At 37.2% G+C, this 20,291-nt stretch overlaps 1 protein-coding gene across 5 annotated transcripts in view; it reads left to right on the top strand.

Moving 5' to 3' along the window:
* The window catches only part of ZDHHC14 (zinc finger DHHC-type containing 14), a 114,143-nt gene that overhangs the window by 62,991 nt on the left and 30,861 nt on the right, over positions 1 to 20,291 (top strand). For all 5 annotated transcript variants that reach the window (XM_026844440.1, XM_026844438.1, XM_026844439.1 and 2 more), the window contains exon 3: positions 13,567 to 13,725. In XM_026844440.1, coding sequence (XP_026700241.1) covers positions 13,567 to 13,725 — 159 coding nt within the window. The remainder of the gene's footprint in view (positions 1 to 13,566; positions 13,726 to 20,291) is intronic.

The following is a 20,291-nucleotide window of genomic DNA, read 5'->3' as shown; positions in this document are numbered from 1 at the left end:
CTAATTGTACTTATGCTGTATTCTCTTTGTGTAGGCTTGAGGCTTTTGGAACTGTATGATCAACTGAACTTTGTGGGAAGGAAATCTTTTCTCATGGCTGTATGAAGTCTGAGATGTGTAGTTCACCAAATTTTATAGACCTGCTATAGCTTTCCAAAAACTGTATTCTGCTGGCCTTTGTGTTTCAGGAAGAAAACCTACATTGCTTGTATACATTGCTTGTATACATTGTATACTAATTGTGCAGAGGCAGGAGCCAGCTGTCATTGCCATGACAGGAAGAAGACTACATTTAGCCAGTCAGGACTCAGCTTTGGGCAAGGACCATTCTGTACATAGTATACAGGAAAGAAAACTGGTAGATTCTAGATGACCCAGATAGCTCCATCCCAGATGGATGAATTTAAATTAATATTTCTTCTGTTTGCTTACTTTTGGATATGGTACTCTGGATTATTTTAAAAGAAAATCTTCAGTCAACCTGTCTTTACATTCCATAAAGAAATTAAATGGAGGAAAATTTTGAATCCATATTCCCACTACACTCTAAATAAACATTAAAAATGAATATGGACTATATTTATACTAAGGATCTAGAATACTGTTCAAGTACAACAATCTCAGTTCTTGCTTGTGTAATAGAAGAATTCCTAATATTCACAGAATCTAGATATGTGGAAAACAGATGCCAAAGTTCAAATTTATCTTCTTGGGAAAGATAACGGATTTCTTGGAAAGACCAATTTTAGAGCTTATTTTTTAGCTTTTGCCAGTGCTGTTACTGCAAACATTTTTCAGAATCAAATACTGAGTATGTAACTTGCTGCAAAGAAGTGTGTAAATTGCTATAACGGGTAATGGGATTATTCTTATAGTTGGGAAGGAAAAGATGGAGAGTGGGGGAAAAAAAGCGTCTCAGAACTACTTGAGGGAATGTGGAAAAAGTTATTATTTCCTCATCCTTTCTCTTTTTTTGTCCCCATCTCTTCTTAAAAGAAGTTATTCTCTCAGTAGGAAAAACATACAGGAGGAGGATGGAATTCAAACAGGTATATTCCTTAGTGTTGCCAAAAAGGAATATCCTTTTAGATCATAAAATTGTGTTCTGATTTGTAGATAAACAACTGTTCAAAATTTAGAGTTTTCCCAAAAGAACTATTTTGAAATAAGGCTCTCATGTAACTTTTATTACTGGTGTAATTACTGTGACAGCTCCCGTGTATTCTGTGTTTTCTTAAATGGAGTCTTCGTTCCATTTTATTAATGCAGTACTTGAGGAGCAGTGGATATTCTTTACCTTTTTCAGTACTGGAGTTCCCAGTAAAGTGTCTTATGATTGGAAGGTGATTGTATTTATTAGATACTTGAAATCATAAGAATATTTTTCTACTTGAATAACCTTCCATAAGATTTACTTGAAGAACTTAAATTTCTATTAAACCTTTACACTTCATAAGTCTGCCATCGTGACCTCTCTTATCTGTTTCACTCCAGCAATCCTGGCACTCCTCTTTTTTTTCTGTCCTATTGTGATGAAGCACAAGTAGTCTTAATTTGCCAGTCATCATTCTGGTCTCTGCTGTCCTAATGATAAATAACAGAATCTAAGCTGTTTCCAAAGAATAAAAGTGTAAGTTTATCATATCTGATATGAGTTACCTAAGACATTGCTTAAAAAGCAGTGCTGCTTTCTAAGTAAAATAAAACATGAATGATACTTTAAAAAAGTTAAATTACAAAAAAAAAAAAAAGTTGTATATTTTAGTTAAATGCCACCTTTCTCAAATTTGGCATTTAAAGGTAGTTTAAAAATGAAAGCTTAAAAATTATTAGATTAATACCAAGCTTGTTTTTAAATTTTCACCTATTTCTACTGACCCACACACATACCATCTTACTTATTACACATACCACTAAGCCATTTGTGTTAGCTGGCCTTTTACCATCTCACAAAAGAATCATTGTGTGGGGCACTGCTGTACCTAGTCAGAAGAGGTTCTCATTAGGAAAAGGCTGAACCGCCATAAGAGAACACTGTATGGAAGTCTGCACTCATGAAGCATATTTAAACCAGAACTAGAAGGGAAGACAGTTTTGTCCAAACCTGTTGACCAACTGTCTTTCTGTCACATATTAACATATTTCTTTAAGCCCATTTTTGGCTAAGGACAGGATTTCAGAGTTGGTTAGCAGCAAGATTTAGAGACAAATTGTTTGGCTTCTTACTGTTGGTGTTCTGTTTTGGTTTGCTTCTTTTTCTTTGTAATGAGACAAGTATTAATGATTGAGAGAATAATTTATACCTGCTATAATGTGTGATCATTGTAATGAAAAGTTGGAGCATAACTTTGTGTGAAGAAAAATGTATTTGAGGGAAGTTATCTTAACTCTGGTTAAAGTAAGGATATACTTGTTTCCCTTACTGAGAACAGTTTGAGTGAAAACAAATGGTTGTCAGTTTAGAAGAGAAAGATGGGTGTGGTGTTTTGAGTTGTGCCACTGGTGGCTGATAGTTCAGCTATAGAAAAATCATAGTCCTAATTCCTTAAACTGTTTGAAAACTAATGAAATAAAATCTTCCTGAACAGTGGGAGGCTTTCACACCTGCATTTGAGAAAGGAACAGAGAGGAGGGTAAGATGCTGAAAAGCATAGTAGTATTCATCTAGGTACTGTCCTACATTCCCTGTCACCTCTATGGGTACTTTTCCATTTCTGTGTCGGTTTCTTTGAATTTCTTGAGTCCCTTAGGCAGAAAATGAAATTAAAATCCATTAATGAAGCTGCTGTTGAAATTTACTTACTGATTATCTACTAGTATGATGATGGTGCAGTTGGGGAAAAAATTTTCAGAACAATAACTTGTATAGCCTAGACTTTTAATGTAAACCAGATGGCCTTTCTAATGGAAATTTACTTTTTCAGTAATTACTTATAAAGATGATAATGATCATGGTCTGGTAAATGAGATTGCAAGTGAGTTGCTGAAGAGTAGATATTAGAATTTAGTTATCTCACTGTGACAGATATTTTTCACAACTATATTCAGCTACTTAGTGAAATCTTGAGTGTTCTGTACATCAGGTTTTAAATATGCTCTTATTAAAGGATTTTCCCCAATTTAACCACAGGTAATTAATATCTCAGTCTTTAAATCGAGTACCCATATATGCAATATTTAATTGTATCTATGGTTTTGAAATGGATGTGGTGTAATAGTCACTTTATAGTTTTTATGATATGCAGTTTAATTCTCTATTCTTATAGAATCACAGATGTATAAACAGACTGTAAATATTAACTATGTTCTTGACTCCATTTGAAGGATGAGATATTTTGAAAGCTTGTGTGGTGGTTTGACCTTGGCTAAATGCCAGGTACCCAGCAAGTTGCTCTATCACTTCCCTGCTTTCCCCTTGTTTTCTCAACAGGGCAAAGAGGGGAAAGAAAATAAGATAGACCAACCCTTGTGGGTAAAACAAAAGCAGGTTTAATATAAGCAAAGCAAAGCAAAGGTCCACGTGTGGAAGACAAAAAAAAAAAAAAGAAAACGGATTTATTCTCTACTTCCCCTTAGCAGGCGATGTCGGGCCTTCTCAGGAAGCAGGGCTCTAATATGCGTAGTGGTTGCCTCTGAGGACCAAGGGTGACCCCATCCCCTTCCTCCTTTCTCCCATCTTTATACTGAGCAGATGTCATATGGTCTGGAATATCCCTTTGGTCAGTTCAGGTCAGCTGTCCTGGCTGTGTCCCCTCCCAAGATCTTGCCCACCCTGTCCCACTGGGGGAGGAGGCTGTAGGAAAGATCCTTGGTGCTGTGTAAGAACTGCTCAGCAGTAGCCACAACACCAGGGTGCTACCAACACCCTGTCAGCTCCCAGCATAAACCACAGCACCATGAGGGCTGCTGTAGGGGAAAACCGAGTCCAGTTCAGCCAGACCCAGTACAGCTTGATAATTGGCATAGAAAGTGTCTTGGATACTATATTTTCATAATCCAAGTGGTTACGAGCACACACCAAAAATAGTCAAAAGGAGCTCTGAGTTGTTCTTTGCGTAATGAAAACCGACATAGGTAAGGCAGGAGGCAGCACTATAACAATGCACTTCTGGTTATTAGGGCCTTGACAGAAAAACAAGTTACTGCAGTTTGTTCCAAAAAGTTATTTCGGGTTTAGTTCCTGTTTCTGGAGAATTCTGTGCTTTCTGGTATTTAGAGTTGACACCGGGACTCTTTTCTGGCTCTTTTATTGCATCTGTTATGTACATGCACCCTGTGTTCTGCCCTGTCTTTCCTGTATTTCCATTCAGCCCTGCCTCCATGGCTCTTACCTGGATTCTGCTTGCTTGCATCTTTTATTTTCTGTCACTCCTTCCTCTTTCTCTGATCTTTCCTTCCACTCTGTTTATTACTCACCTTGTGTTTCTATGATGGTAGGAGGGAGGACCAGGTTCCTTGTCCAAATTGCTTGACGTCAGCAGTGTCCAATAAACCCTGTTCTGCCAGAATGTGATATCCTTAGTTTCTCTGCAGTGATGAAGTGTTCATAATCTGTTCATAAATGGAGTTAACCTTTACTCTGCAGTAAAGAAATCAGAAAGTTAAACTCTACAGCTCTTAAGCTGCTGCTGAGGATATCTGAACTGTGACCTGCCCCTCCCCCACCCTGCCCGTCTTTCTTCTGCCAAAAATTTGTGCAGAAAAAGTTGCATGCTAAGCTCAAAGGCTACAGGGTCTGCTAGGTTTCAGCTCCTTTCTTCAAATTCTCTAATATGATAGAGGTATTAAAATGTTTGCTATTCCTCTGAGTTTCAGAAGGGGTTGAAATCATCTTGCTTAAGCATCTGAAAACCTCAGAAATAAGGTATATAGCTTAGGCTACAAAACCTCATCAAGTCTTTTGCTTGATTTTTTTTTTAAACATCAAAATATGGAAAAATATAATGAAGCATTCATTGAGCACCTTTTCCTAATCAGTGCTACAGTCTGGTTTCATTATCTCTTTCAAGGAATCCTTTACCTAGAATAAGGTACCAGCTTTAGTCCAAAATACAAGGCACAGGTTTCTGTTCAAGGAATTGCTTATTTACCCTGTGTTCAAAGAAACATTGATCTAAGTCAAGAAATAAATTATTTCAAATAAGCAGGTGACAATAATGATTTTTCCTTAAAGACCAAGTCTGTCAGATACAGACTTTTGGCTAAATAGAAAATGAAAAATATAAATTGTGTACTGAAAAAAAGACAAAGATTGTATTGAAAAGTTGTTTAGGAGAGTCAGAATGTTTTCATGTGTGACTGTCAGAAATGGTGTTTACAACTTTCTTTTAAAATGGTAGCAAAAGACTTGTATCACGGGTTCAGACTGCTGAGCTGATCAAAACTTCTGTCTTACCTTCAGCAGAAGCAAAACTTATAGTCTTCCAAAAAGGGTCAATGGAGCCTTGAAGTGAGGAAATGTATTGCCAACAAATGCAGAGTTTGGGCCTCAGGTTCCCAAGCATGAGGGCTTATGGCAAGTCTAATGGAGAGGAACAAACGAGGTAGCTATAACATATCCTTTTACCCTAAAATTGTGATTCTGAAATCAACAATGGAAATGGGAAGAAATATCTTTGTACTATTAAAATATATTTTTTAATGTGCCCTAAAAAGATGTATCCCAGTGGAGTTGTATCTGTGCAGCAGATAGAGCTGGATGGCTTCTGCAGTTCAAAGGAAAGCTTCTGTGTGCTCTAAAACTATCATTCTGGTTTGATTGCCTAGGAATTTGCTGTACCTTTTGAATTTGATGAACCTTTTAAAGACAGGGTGCAAGGTTAACAGTAATACGCATCTTGCCAAGAGATTCTTCAGATAAATGACCTAAAAATAATACCTTCACCAAATAGTTACTTTTCTAAAATTCGTGCATGTAATGTGTCCAATCTGTGGCTTTTGCTTTATTCAAGTAGTTCTTAGATAATTGAGTCTTATGCCCAAAGAGGAGGAATTCTGATTTAAGAATGCTATTTTGAAGTTCTTTTTAAAGCTTATTAACCTTTATTTTTGTGTGTTAGAAAACACAGAATAGGACAAGCAGATTATGGAGAGCAGTTCTCAAAATAAGACCTTCTAAAGAAACTGCTAGTACTCCATTCATTCAGGTGACTTTTTGCAAACAGGATGGTCATGCTGACGATGTGAAATGTTTCCACCTAGGCTATCGCCCTTTTCCAGGTGAAGATGAAGGACTAACAGAGCTGGGATGCTGCTGTTTCCACCACTAGGGTACACAAATGGAAGGCAGTTGTTTATTGAGGATTTGGTGAGGTGGTAGTGGCCCAGCCACTATGTTCATATCAAAACAAAAAGTGAGAGGCATTAAAAAAATTTTTTTTAAAAAGAATGTCCACAAAGCAAAAGAGACCTTTGTTATTGAAACATATTAAATTAAATGCACATCATCAAGCTATCGTCATACAGAGGAAGGTTGGGAAGTGTAGAAAGTGGCCGTTCTGTCTGCATTTGTAGTTTTATGAAGATTGCAGTCAAAAAGATACTTGTATTGGAAGTGGAGACAGTTTCTAAAGGTGAGCATGAAGAGGTGGCACAAGCATATAAGGAAAGTGTCAGAAAGGCAAAAGGGGAATAAGTCAGTTACAACCAGCAAGGAACGGTAGAAGACAACAGGACAGGCCCTCTTATGAGGTCAATGGAAGAAAGAAGCTGAAGGCATGTTCTGTAGTTGGGAAAGAAGTAACAGGGTAGTCTGAAGGCTTCAGCACTCTGATCTCAGAAGAGAACTTGCACACTTCTTGCCAGCTGATAGGCAGTGCAGGTCAGAAGAGAGAAAATAGTAGAAGTGAAAAGAAAAAGAAAAAAAATGTCAGTCTAATATACCTATCTATATCTGTCTGTTCTATCCCTATAAACTATTCTCTGTCTGGAAAGATATGGAGCAAACTGCTAAATAATCAAATTGTAAGAACTGGGGCTGGCAGGAAGTGGGATTTATGGCCATTTAAGATTCAAAAGAAACAACAAAGTATTTCAAGAGCAAATCAAATGTAAACAAACTGATGCCCCTCCTTGGTGGAAAAGAAGAAGCAGTTGTGCTGAATTTGACTGTAAGAGAGCTCTTGATACTGTCCTACATGGTATTCTTTCTATATAAATTTTGGGAATAATGTCTGGATTAAATTACCACAGAGTAAGTGAGCAACTTTTATAGATAAAGACGCTCTAGTGGCAAATGGTAAATGATCAAGTAGTCTCTTGCAGAGACTGATTGTGGGCTCAAGAAAAAGGGAATATGCTTAACATTGAAATTGATGCTGAGTTGGGGGAATTTGCAAGCACTTGGCTTGAATATTATTTTTTTAAAATCTATTCTAAATAGCAAATTTAGGGAACAAATATAAAATGCATGATTACAAATGGAGACAGATACTAACAAAAAGGAGGCTAAGTAGCAAATAGCACAGTAAAAGGGGACTTAAGTATTATCCACAAACAGATTGAGTCAGCACTGTGATATGTCAAAAAGGAGATTTTGGGGGATGCATAAGAAGAGTCATTACATGAACAAGGAGGTGTCACACTCTGCAATACCTAGTGATGATGAGGGCTCAGTTCACTGTCTAGGTTTTGACACATGTGTGGGAACTCAAGAGGAAAGCAGCAAAACAGAGAAGTCTAGGAAACATGACTAGTAAGAAAATACTAAGAAATATATGTATTTGGCCAAAGAGAGGGGAGGAGCATAAATCTTAAAATACTCCAGTATTTTTTCATATAATAGGAAAAGCAACTAGATGCATGAGACTTGTATAATGCAAAATCGCTGAAGACAAAGTAGGGTTATTTGCTATAAGAGTGCTATAATAGTTAAATGCAAATGCAGCAGGACCTTTTTTTGTCTAAATGGGAGAATAAATTTGTTAATGCAATATTTTTACTCTGATTAAAACTTTAATGAAAATTGAAAAGTCATTTTTTCCAGGGCAATCCCAATAGTAGTTACATCCTTTTCATGCTGAATATAAGCATGCATTCTGCGATCACACAAAATACTATATTGATAGGGGCTGTTGTTTTGATGGAAACATGAAAACTAGGAGCAGCCTTATTTTGTAACCTCTTTGCAGTTACTTGTCTCTTGTAGTTAGTTTAATGTGAAGTCACCTCAAGTGGAAAGATGTTCATAGGATAATAAACTTGTACATATGAAGGCTTAAAAGGATAACCAAACCCAGGCGAATGGGTTTCACAGATAGAAAAGCGTTGGTCCATTTGATGTGTACAAGATTAACAATTCTTCCACAGTATTGATCTTTCTTACATTGGATAGGTGATGCAGATAAATAAAAATATGATCATGGTATTTTATCCTTGCAACCTTAAAAAGGAAATGCTTTGGATTTTTCTTCAGGGTAACTTACTTCTGTCTTCCTCATTTATTCTGTACGACCAGTTCAGACCAATTCACAGTTTCTGCTTCCTTTCTTTTGCCTTTTCAAAAGCCCTGAAACTCAGTATATTAGCTACACCAGCATGCCATCTCTGGAGTAATTTTTTTTTTCTTGGTTCTCTAATTTTCATTGATGCTCAGGACTATATTTGAGACTTCTCCAAAATTCCTTGCCTGTCTTTGTTTTGAAATGCACAATTTGATTTCCTTAGAACCTTATAAGATTAAATCTGTACCACAACATAGGCATTTCATAGAATTGACAATAACCTGAACAAGTACATACAACTTTGTGGGTACAACCTGAGTATGTTTTGCTTTCTCTCCAAAGGTGGGCTACCAGTATGATAGGCTTATACTCATACCTGATATTGCTTGCATTAAACAACATTCTAAAAATAAATTTAGTAAAATTACTTTGTGCATCAGTAAGTCTTTCAGAAAGCTTTACTCTTTCCTGCATCAAATCACTGAAGATTACATTTCTTTCTGGGAGCGAGAATGCCTTTCACATAAAGTTTTGGACTTGAAGAAGATGATGCAATTCCACTCAAGAAAATAATACATAGGTTTTTCTGAAATCAAGGCAGTAAGTCTCTTATCTAAAGTCAGGAGCAATGTTTGGTTGGTATCTCTTGTTGGCTATCAGATGAAGAGTTATGTGAAGAATGCAGTTAGCAGCTGCTGGTTTCAGTCTAAGCCAGGTTCCCAGTATTGTTTGTCCCTGAGATTACTGCCTGGAAAAAAAAAAACCTGTTTAAGTTCTTTTCCCTAAAAAAAAAAACCCCTAAATTACTCTTTCCCCTTCTAGCCCACTGTTGTTAAGCATGTAGCTTGGATTTAAGTGATTAAATTTAGAGGAAGACATTTCCTAGAGGTTTGCATTTTTGCAGGGCTCTTTTGTTGTTCTTCAGTTGTTATAGATCATACATAAAAATTTTTTTCACTGCATTATATGTTTCTCTTAGCAGGAACCATTACTTCAGGTTACTGACTTTTCTAATGATACTGTTTGAAGATTGAAATTGTGACCCTTTAGAGTTGATGACAAACCTTGAATGATGGGTTTGCTAAATATTTGTAGAGACAATGTGGAGAGACCTTCTAGAAACTGTTTGTCCTAGTATCTTAGGAAAGTTGACCAAAAAATCAAATGCTTGATGGAGCAGGAGAATCCTGGCTATATGTATACAAAATTCAAGCCTTTGTGTCTCATCTAAACAGCACCTCCCATTTGTTTTCAGCAGAGTAATTTGAGAGATCTAAGTGGAGTTTGTTGTCACATTAGAAGGTTACTAGACTGTGTGGTGTATCTCCATTAAATATTTGGAGTGACTTTCTTGCAGGACTTCAGGTACCTTGGTCCTGCAAAGATACAGCATGTATGTTTGGGGTAATAAAAATGCTGGAGCCCCATCTAGTGCATGAACATTTAACACTGCTAGGGAAGTTCTAAAATGTGGCAGAGCAGAGAGGATTGAAGGCAATCCTATTAGTGGGAAAATTTTACCCTTTTTATAAAATAACTTGCATTACTACATCAGTAATGTATTGGAAGAGGAAAATGTAAAAATTAGTGATCAAATGCAGATTTATTTGGGGAAGGTGGTTCCCTAAATATTAATGTTATTGTGCCTTAAAGGGATCGCATATATTAAAAGATATATCTGTGTTAGAACCCAAGTATGGGCAGTCCAACTGAAGGCTAATTACAGACTGAAAAAAATCACTGTGAGAGCAGGACATGTTTAGCACATTTAGGTTAGATAAATCTGATTAAATCCAAGCACATTTGACCTTGCCATGATGCTTATTTCCAGAAAAAAAAAATGTTAATAAACAAAGACTAGGACCTTCAGGTTTGATTATGCCATTTAGAAATGTGGGTAAAATCCTGAGTCCATGAAAAGTCAGAAAGACTGTTTTCATTAATTTCATTTTCATCAGCTTTCACCCTTGGATTTTGAGATTAATTTTCCTCAGAGAGCTGGGATTTGCTGTCTCTGTGAACTTGAACTTCCCTGCAAAGGTTTGGAAGGAAATCCTCTTAGGAAGCCAGTGTTGTGAGTATAATGGGCTGGCTACTAGTCTTCCTTCTCCTCCAGAGAGGAGGGAAGTTGCCTTTGAGATTCTGCCAGAGTCTGTTTTAAAATAAAATAAATACAGTGCACTTTTTTTAACTCCTGGAAAGATGGGAAAATGCTCGGTTTAGTCAATGTATGTTTTTTATACATAAATGTTTCATTAGGAAAAAATAGTGCTTTTATTCAAAACAATTCACATTGACTGGTTTGAGTAATTTTCTTTCAATAATTAGGTACATATTCAGGAATAATATTTTGTAAAAGAAGAAAATCTGAAATCTTAGTGTTATTTTAGGAAATTCGGTGCATCAATGTTTCTAGCAGTATAGAAAGCTACACCTGTATAAAATTCATGCTTCATTAGTATTTTTGACAATTATGTACCTAGATTTGAGTATGAATATCAGATGGAAATCACTGGTTTATTAATGAAGATGTTATGCATGCATGTGTTAAATGCTTTATTACATAAAAAGCCACTTAGGGCTAATGACCTACATTTTTGTTCACAATTTATCTTGACCAGACTACAGTCAGAAATGGGCATAACACTGTGTTTTGTAAGGCCCATGGGTTTATAGAAGGACTAAGAATGTTACAAGCCTGCTGGTGATGATGTCACTGGAAGTACAGTGTATTAAAATATGTTTATCTTTTTCAGCATTAGTAACTAAAATCAGCTATAGGAGCTTTTTAATAACAAAAACTTACTATGGTGTTTCTCTTCCATAAAAAGTATTGTCTTATATAGATCTGTACTGGTACTACAAGGTAGATCTGTACTAGTACTACATGAAATGCAGCCTATGATAACTTGTTCTAATGAAGTTCTCATTGTAAAAATTGAAGCTTTTTTAATGTAATCTCTGAATTATAGGAAATTCTTCCCTGTTTTCTGGATTTAGAAATCATCCATGTCTCTGTAAAGCTTTAAGTAGTATAAGCGCAGTTGTGGTATGCCCTCAAAAGAACATCTTTTCTGATGTTTCTGATCTAGTTCTGAATTAGGGTTTTTTTACTTCTAATTACTTTACTTTTAGTTCTGAATTAAAATTTTTCTGTAACCTGAAGAAATTAATTTTTTTTCTATTGACCTAATCAAAATCTTGTATCTACTAGAGTGCTTTAAAATAGCAATCATTTAATTAATGAGTTTTAAACAACATAACTGTAAAAAAAAAAACAAAAAAAGGAAACAAGATAATGTTCATATTTCTCATTAAACACCTGTTATTGTCTAGTTATGCTTCAGCATGTAAATACATTAGTAGCTTGTACTGCAATACCTATTTAACAAAAAATACTGTGTGAAGTAGTATTGGCCTTGAGTTCAAAAAGAGTATTATTGATTTTTATAGGAGCCACACAGTAATCCGTGCTTTTACATGCAGATCATAGGACCTGACCCATCGCAGGGTTGGTTTAGATTCAGCACAAGCAAATGTCTCTACCTCATCAGAGTCCAGTAGGCTGCCTCTAAATTGCTGTTTCTTCAGTATTTACCATTTCATTCTCATAAGGGATTATCAGGAGCTTCACACCCTGACTCCATCATTCTCAGCTATTGCTCCCCTCCTTCTACCCTCTTCTCCAAGAGTTTTCTGAAGGCCAGTTGTTTCAGTGGTCAAGTTTACAGTGGTGTCTCACAAAAAATTTTACAATTGCATATTTATGGAGTGGATGAGCACATTGCAGATGGGAACTTCTTAAGCTGGATTTGCTGCCAAATGTAGCATATTATATAATTACACCTTTGCTGGCACAGTTATGCTGTCGCTAATTTGAATACCTTGCTAGGTAGGAGGCTTTCTAGTTACCCCCTTGAAAAATGTGTACTCTGTAGGCTGTGTAAATATATCTGCAGACCTGGCAGAAATTTTAATTGTGAGTGATATTTCTAGCCATTTGAGCTCAAATAGAAGTCATGGGTCTTTTACTAACCTGTCATCCAGCCTCATGCTTGTCCAACATGAAAGTGAGGAGGAGAACTTAAAACACAGTTGTGCAGGTGACTGTGACTTTGAAATGTAGCTTCATTCATATATTGGAAAATGATGTATTATACTTTCCTATTGATATTGCTGTTCTGCCTGTCCAAGAGTGAAAATTCAGGGTTTTTTCACTTCTGTGGTTTGATTTGATTGGGATTACATAAGAACAGATAAACTGAGTAACAGGTACCACTTTTATATGTTCAGCTTTCAGACTACAGCTGTTTGGGCACATTTAAAGGACAAAATTGAACTTTTAATGATTTAGCCTAATTAGTCCTTTAGTTGCTGGAAAAATGAATGCTGATGTCTTAAAAGAAAACAAAAGCAAGAAAACAAACAAAACCCCACCACGTGTACCAAATGAGGTAATTGGAAGCTCTTTTTATGCAACAAACTTCAAGATGTATAAAACTAACACTGGGAGTTAGATTTTCAAACTTTGCAACAGCTAGAGCTGTGAAATACTATTCTGAATGTGCTCGATTGTGTCACGGCATTTAAGAGATCTCAGAGTGACGACTGATCTTCTTTCTACCATATGCCAGCTCTAATGACAGAGCTGCTGTTGCTTAAGTAAATCTGCAGATTCTATATGGAAGCTGTAGAATTTCTGCAGCGCTTGTAGAGAGACTTTTTATTATTACAGGAATTCTAAAAAATTCAGGAAAATCCTCAAGATAACTTGTCCAAGTTTTACCATCCTGTACCAGAAGTCATAGTTGTCTTTAATGTATTCTCTATGAACGGTTATGGGATATAAGAGTGCAAGAGTTTTGGGATTCAAGGTAGCTGTCAGCATTTCAGAACTGGGTTTGGGTGGTTTCTTTAATTCAGATTGATTTGCTGTGGATGCTATTTGTAACTAACTACCTTTTTGCAAGATGTTATTTTAGGAGAATGAGAAGGTAAAAAAAGTTGTTTATTTTAAGCGTGTTAATATAAATTTGAAACTTGCTATAGATTGCCATCAAGGACAGTTCTGTGCATACACCATAGCTCATGTGAAAAATGTAATGCGTTGTATTTCTGTGTTTAGATATTGCAAATGGCTCCAGTTCAGGAGGATACCGCCCCCCTCCCAGAACAAAAGAAGTGATCATCAATGGACAGACAGTGAAACTAAAATACTGTTTTACTTGCAAGATTTTCCGCCCACCTCGTGCCTCACATTGCAGCCTTTGTGATAACTGCGTAGGTGAGTAAAAAAGATACAGCATATGTTCAATTTAGTAGCTTATATATTGTTATGAATAGTTTTAATACAAGAGAGAAAAGAATCGGAGTTAGTGGCAAGATTACTCATGAGGTCACTTGCTGTGTTCATCCTTCGTTCCTACAAGCTGTTAAATGTTAAGAATTTTAGAAGTGGCAGAAGAGTTTTTGCCTAACCGATAGTTGTTGCTAATGTAAGAAGGAAAAATATCTTCTGATGCATACATCTTTCCTAACCTGTTCTTCAAAACAAAGAACATAATTTGAATAGAGCCGCATAGTATGTGTGATGAACTCTCCAGTGCAGAGAACCAAACTTTACAGGAGTCTCAGAATTGTTTCCTTCACCAAACTAAATTGAGGGCGAGGAGCTGCTTCTTCAGTTCACTGCAGACTAACCGTAAGGCACACTTCATATGGTTAGGGCTTGGCTTGCACTGTCACCAGAGTACACACTGCACGTGATTCTTACTATTGAACAGTTTGAAAACTAGGAATTTTAAAGTCAGAATCCATAAGAAATTACTGGGTAAGCAATGCTATTTTGAGAGTAAGTAAATATCAGAACTTAAGGATATTGTGTGATGATAGAGTTCTTTTTTCCTCTGAACATCTCGTCTTCTTTCATGACTATTTTCTTTGGAGGGCAGACAAGGTGATCAAAATATACTTGGATTTAAAAGCAAACCGAAAAACCACACCAATAAAATCTGAGTAGTTTCTAGTTAATGAGATAAAATTTAGAGTTCAGGTCAGCTGATCAGCACACTGTTGAGCCTGGACCTTATGCATTCAAGAAAATAATGTAGAAAGATGTCTCCAGCTGAGAAATGTAATTGCAGCATTCAGCAGTGATATTTTTAGATTCAGAGCAGTTATTGGAAGAATTAGTTTCATGTTTAGATGATACTCATTTAGGGAGTATGCTTACATCAGAGTGAAAAGTTTAGTCTTTTGGCTCTATACAGTTGACTGGTATCTGTAGACGGTTCCTTCAGTAAATAAGTTTTTCTGATGTGTTAGAATTTTGTAAGTGTTGTAAAAGCTATTGAGCTTGGCAAGTAGGGATTGCATTTGACACATTTTCAGAAAAATACTCTATCAGATATGTAACCTGGATGTTACAGTGTTGTGACATTGCTCAGCAAACCTGATATGAAAATGCAGTTGTTGACCAGTGCAGTAAATAAAAGTTAAAGGCTGTTGTCTTTTCTGAGACTGCATAAATAAGAGCAACTCCCACACACATTTTGAAGCTTATTTTAAAATAAGGTTTCAGGTTTTTTAATAAACTGGTATGAAGGATTTTTCTACAGGTTATTCTGTAATCTGATTGTGTCCTTTTCATACTAAATTTGGAAAACCTACTCTGTGAAACATAGAGTTAGTGATGGCAGGGAAACAACTTTAAAAAAAATCTTTGTTTTCTGGTTATGTCTGTGATGAAGCAACAGATGTGAATTATGATTTCACATGTGATATGTGACATATGACGTTCATATGATTCAGATATTAATATATATCAGAAAAGAGTCTGAGTAAATTCATGTAAGTGATAGTTGAATCCAAGATGATTAGAATTTTCTGCTTATAAAACAGGTATGATGATTGTAATTTCTGCTTGCATATTTTTTAATTCGAAGTTACTTTTTGTAAAATAATTCCATCCATTTATTAGAAAGAATTTGTTGTGTTTTTTCTCTTCAGCAGTTATAATGGGAATTGGTATAAATTATGACTTTTTCAGGGTACATTGTATAGTACTTTTGTTTCCTGATTACAGGTATTTGTCATACAAATATTCAGGTGTATTGAATGCAAAAAGTGAAATCTACAAGTACCTGCAATTAATTTTCTGTGAAAAATAGATGTCAAGAAAATTGGATTGCTCATGTACTTGTGGAAAACCAACAGTCTAAGAGTGTACACTTAATCAGAATGTGTTACGCAGTTTACCACCACTCTTAAGTTAGATTTTTCTAGACGATGACGCTTTTATTTCATTTTAGTTTGTAAGTCTTACAGTAGCAGTGAGTGTATTTGTGGCACTATCATTTGCTAGTTCCTTACTGATGTAACTAAACCAATGCAAAAAGATTCCTACTTAACATGCATATGGATATTTAAATCACTTGTGATTGCAACTCTCTACCAATATGACTGTGTGTTCCTTTTTACCACATAGTTCCTGAAGCTTTTGCTGAATAGTTATAAACTAACTACAGAGACTATGTGATACAGGAATGGAGATTTTATTCAAATCAGTACTCACTGCTCAAAACCCAGTACTTTTACCTAAAGGTGTTTTATGATACTAGGCAAATGAATGCAGTGGAAAGCAAGGTTCTTTCATTCTCTGTTTTCTATTGATGCTTTTCACTCTGTAAGGAGTTCTTAGCAGCATTTTAAATATGTAAGTACATACAAAAATTTATTCATTGTTGTTGTTTTCCCTCTTTTGAATTAATCCTAACTTTCTCATTGTCTAGTAAGCATATCTGTTACTTGATCTTGTTTCTGATTTTCATTTTGTCACTATTTTTTTTATAAATAGCTGCATAGTATAATTAGATAAAAAGAGCTGTAAAAAAAAAACCACCAAACTAATTAGTTCTACCCATAGTAATATTTAAAACTCCTTTATCTTTTACAGTATTTTCCTAGTAGTATGCAGAAAAATCTGGATTTTCATACAAACGTAGTTTGTTGCATTTCTGTAATACCTTCACACATTTGGTTGAATAAGTACTCTCTGAGACAAATATCTTGCATGTATTCCTGATTTGCTTTCTTTAATTACCTTTATGAACAATAATTAGAAGTAAGCCCCTCAAGAGTTTTCTGTGTACCATTATGTTGCTTAAAACTTATATATTAATTTAAAATAATGTACACATAAACACAACAGATAAATACTTAAAAAAAAAAAAAAAAAAAAAAAAAAAAAATAAGCAGACATAAATTCTGAGCTCAAGCTCAGGTAAGATCGCCAGGAGACCTGCATGAATGAACAAGAAGCACCTAGACAAGCTCAAACATAAAAAGGAAGCCTACAGAGCATGGAAGCAAGGACAGGTTGCCAGGAGGAAATACAGAGAAATTGTCTGCGTAGCCAGGGATCATGTTAGGAAGGCCAAAGCCCTGCTAGAATTAAATCTGGCCAGGGATGTTAAGGGCAACAAAAAAAGCCTTTACAGGTACATTGGTGATAAAACTAAGACTAGGGAAAATGCAGGCCCTCTCTGGAAAGAAACGGGAGACCTGGTCACCCAGGATATGGAGAATGTTGAGGTACTCAATGAATTTTTTTGCCTAAGTCTTCAGCAGCCTGTGCTCCAGCCATACTGCCCAAACACAGAAGGTAAAGATGGGGACTAGGAGAATAGAGAACCACCCACTGTAGAAGATCAGGTTCTGGACCATCTAAGGAACCTGAAGGTGTGCAAGTCCCCGGGAAATTATGCGATGCATCCATGGGTCCTGAAGCAACTGGTGGATGAAGCGGGTAAGCCACTATCCGTCGTATTTGAGAAGTCATGGCAGTCCGGTAAAGTTCCCACTGACTGGAGAAGGGGAAAAATAACACACATTTTTAAAGAAGGAAATAAAGAGGACCCAGGGAACTACAGGCTAGTCAGTCTCACCGCTGTGCCCAGCAAGATCAGATCATGGAGTGAATCCTTCTGGAAACTATGCTAGGGCACGTGGAAAATAAGAAGGTGATTGGTGACAGCCAGCATGGCTTTGCTAAGGGAGAATCATGCCTGATAAATCTGGTTGCCTTCTACAATGGGGTTACAGTGCTGGTGAATAAGGGAAGAGCAACTGTCGTCATCTACCTGGACTCGTGGAAAGCATTTGACACTTCTGAAAGACATCCTTGTGTCTGGATTAGAGAGACATGAATTTTATAGATGGACCACTTGGTGGATAAGGAATTGGCTCAGTGGTTGCACTCGCAGTTGTGATCAATGGCTCGATGTCCAAATGGAGAGCAGTAATGAGTGGTGTTCCTCTGAGGACCGGCGCTGTTTAACGTCTTTATTGGCAACATGGACAGTGGGATTGAGTGCATACTCAGCAAGTTTGCCAACACCAAGCTCTGTGGTGCGGTCAACACGCTGGAGGGATATGCCATCCAGAGGGTGTGGACAGGCTTGAGAGGTGGATCCATGCAAGCCTCATGAAGTTCAGCAAGGCCAAGTGTGAGGTCCTACATATGGGTTAAGGCAATCCCAAGAACAAATACAGGCTGGGAGATGATGAGTGCATTGAGAGCAGCCCTGTGGAAGAAGTATTTGGGAGTAGTAGTGGATGGAAAACTGACTATGAGCCAGCAATGTGCACTTGCAGCCCAGAAAGCCAACCGCATCAAGAGAAGTGTGGCCAGCAGGTCGAGGGAGGATTCTCTACTCTACTCCACTCTCATGGGACCCCACCTGGAGTAGTGTGTCCAGCTCTGAGGCTCCCAATAGAAGAAGGACATGGACCTGCTCGAGCGGGTCAAGAGGATGCCATGAAGATGGTCAGGAGGCTGGCACATCTCTCCTGTGAAGACAGGCTGAGAGAGTTGTGGTTGTTCAGCCTGGAGAAGAGAAGGCTCAAGGGAGATGTTTAGTGGCCTTCCAGTACTTAGAGGGCTGCAGGAAAGATGGGGAGGGACTCTTTATCAAGGAGTGTAATGATAGGACAAGGGGTGACAGTTTTAAACTGAAAGAGGGTAGATTTAGATTAGATATAAGGAAGAAAATTCTTTACTGTGAGGGTGGTGAGACACTGGAACAGGCTGCCCAGAGAAGCTGTGGATGAACACTTCCCTCCCTGGCAGTGTTCCAGGCCAGGATGTTCGGGGCTTTGAGCAACCTGGTCTAGTGGAAGGTGTCCCTGCCCATGGCAGGGGGGTTGGAACTAGATGATCTTTAAGGTCCCTTCCAACCCAAACCATTCTATGATTCTATGATTGCTGAGTTTTGACAAGAGGTTTTGATTGCACCGTGTGGTGCTAGTAAGAAGCTGGTGATTGGGCTTGCTTCTGACATGACCAAATGACTTTTTGTAAACTTGGTTTTGGTCATTTCAACATCAACTGTGTAATTTCCTTTTTTTGTTTCATTTTAATAATTTTTTTTTGTCTTGTTTAATTTGATTTCTATAATAAAAGCTGAACAAGAAACAGCTATTTGCAAAAAATTTATTTAAATATAGTACTGATGGTAGCACACATGCTTTTTTTCTACAGAGGATTCAAAGCTCAAATTTTTCAAATTTTATGTCACAACTGAACTTTGAAACATTTAGTTTCATTTTTCAGAGATCACCGATGAACATGAGAATGGTACACTAAGTTAGACCACAGTTTTGGTTTGTGCAGTAGCCCCTTTCCTGCCATGGCCAGAGGGGATCCCTGGGGAAGAATGGCAGAAGAGGCCGAGCATGCAGGGGTGCTGCTTCTGAATAGTCTCGTGCTCAGAAATTTTCAGCATAAGCCTACTTGAACCCTGGGGGGTTATCCCTTTTTTCTTCAGTAGCTCTTGATGGATCTTAGTCGGCCTTCTTTGTGCATAGTATAAACTTTTTGAGACCGGGAACCAGCATGCCAGTAGTGCTGAAGGCACCCATACCATACTGGCATTTTCTATCAATATTTCTGTTTTCTGTAGGAGGTAAGATTTCTCTCACTTGTAAGTCTGATTGCTTTCCTATATAGATCCTAAACATGAGACCAAGTGTCAAGATTTTGACAGAGATTTTGACAGAAAATATGCTATATTAGAAGCCAAATAGACACCCCCTTTCTGGTTAAATCATTGCTTCTGTAAAGCACATCTGCCAGGCAATTGTAGGCATTGTCTTTTGGTTTTGGTCTTGACCAAACAACATTAATTTGTTTTGAAAATACAACGTGTTATGTACCCAGCAGTATGCCAAACAGCAAAATTTGGATAAAATAATTGTTTTTAAAAGTAGTTTTCCAGATTAAGCACCAGTGTTGTAAATCTATTTTCTTAAAACAGAATTACTTGTTAGAACGCACATAACACACACAACATAAGACAAGGAGTAGGAATTACCAGAGTGTTCTGTGAGAAACTTTTCCCTTCCAGCCTGGAGAACTCAAATTACTTCAACAACAAGCTGAGAGGTGGCATTGTAACAGTTTGGTTTTTATAACACTGACACTGTGTCTGAGAGTAATTTTCCCAGGACTTTGTGGTCCTTTACAATCAGCGTGCATTTGCTTCATGTCAGAACTTTGTTTTGCTTGGGTTTAACTTCATTCTGAAGCACTCTTCCTTCATTGCCTATTATCTCCCTTCCTGCTTTCAGTTCCTTTTCATGACCTTTCCCTCTTTCTTTCCTCATATTTCCTGCAATGAAGAGAGTACAATTTTCACTTAATTTGGGGGTCTGATTTTTGAACCTGTTAAACCTTAGCTCCAGTTCTCTTGAAGTGACTCTATAGCTGAACAGTTAAAACTATGAAACTACCAAGTTGGCTGCTATGTCCTCCCCCCCCCCCCCCCCCCCCCCCCCCCCCCCCCCCCCCCC

The sequence above is a fragment of the Athene cunicularia genome (assembly GCF_003259725.1).
Source record: "Athene cunicularia isolate RWA chromosome 3 unlocalized genomic scaffold, athCun1 chr3_part1, whole genome shotgun sequence".
Lineage (NCBI taxonomy): Eukaryota > Metazoa > Chordata > Aves > Strigiformes > Strigidae > Athene > Athene cunicularia.
This window is presented reverse-complemented; position numbering and strand designations above follow the sequence as displayed.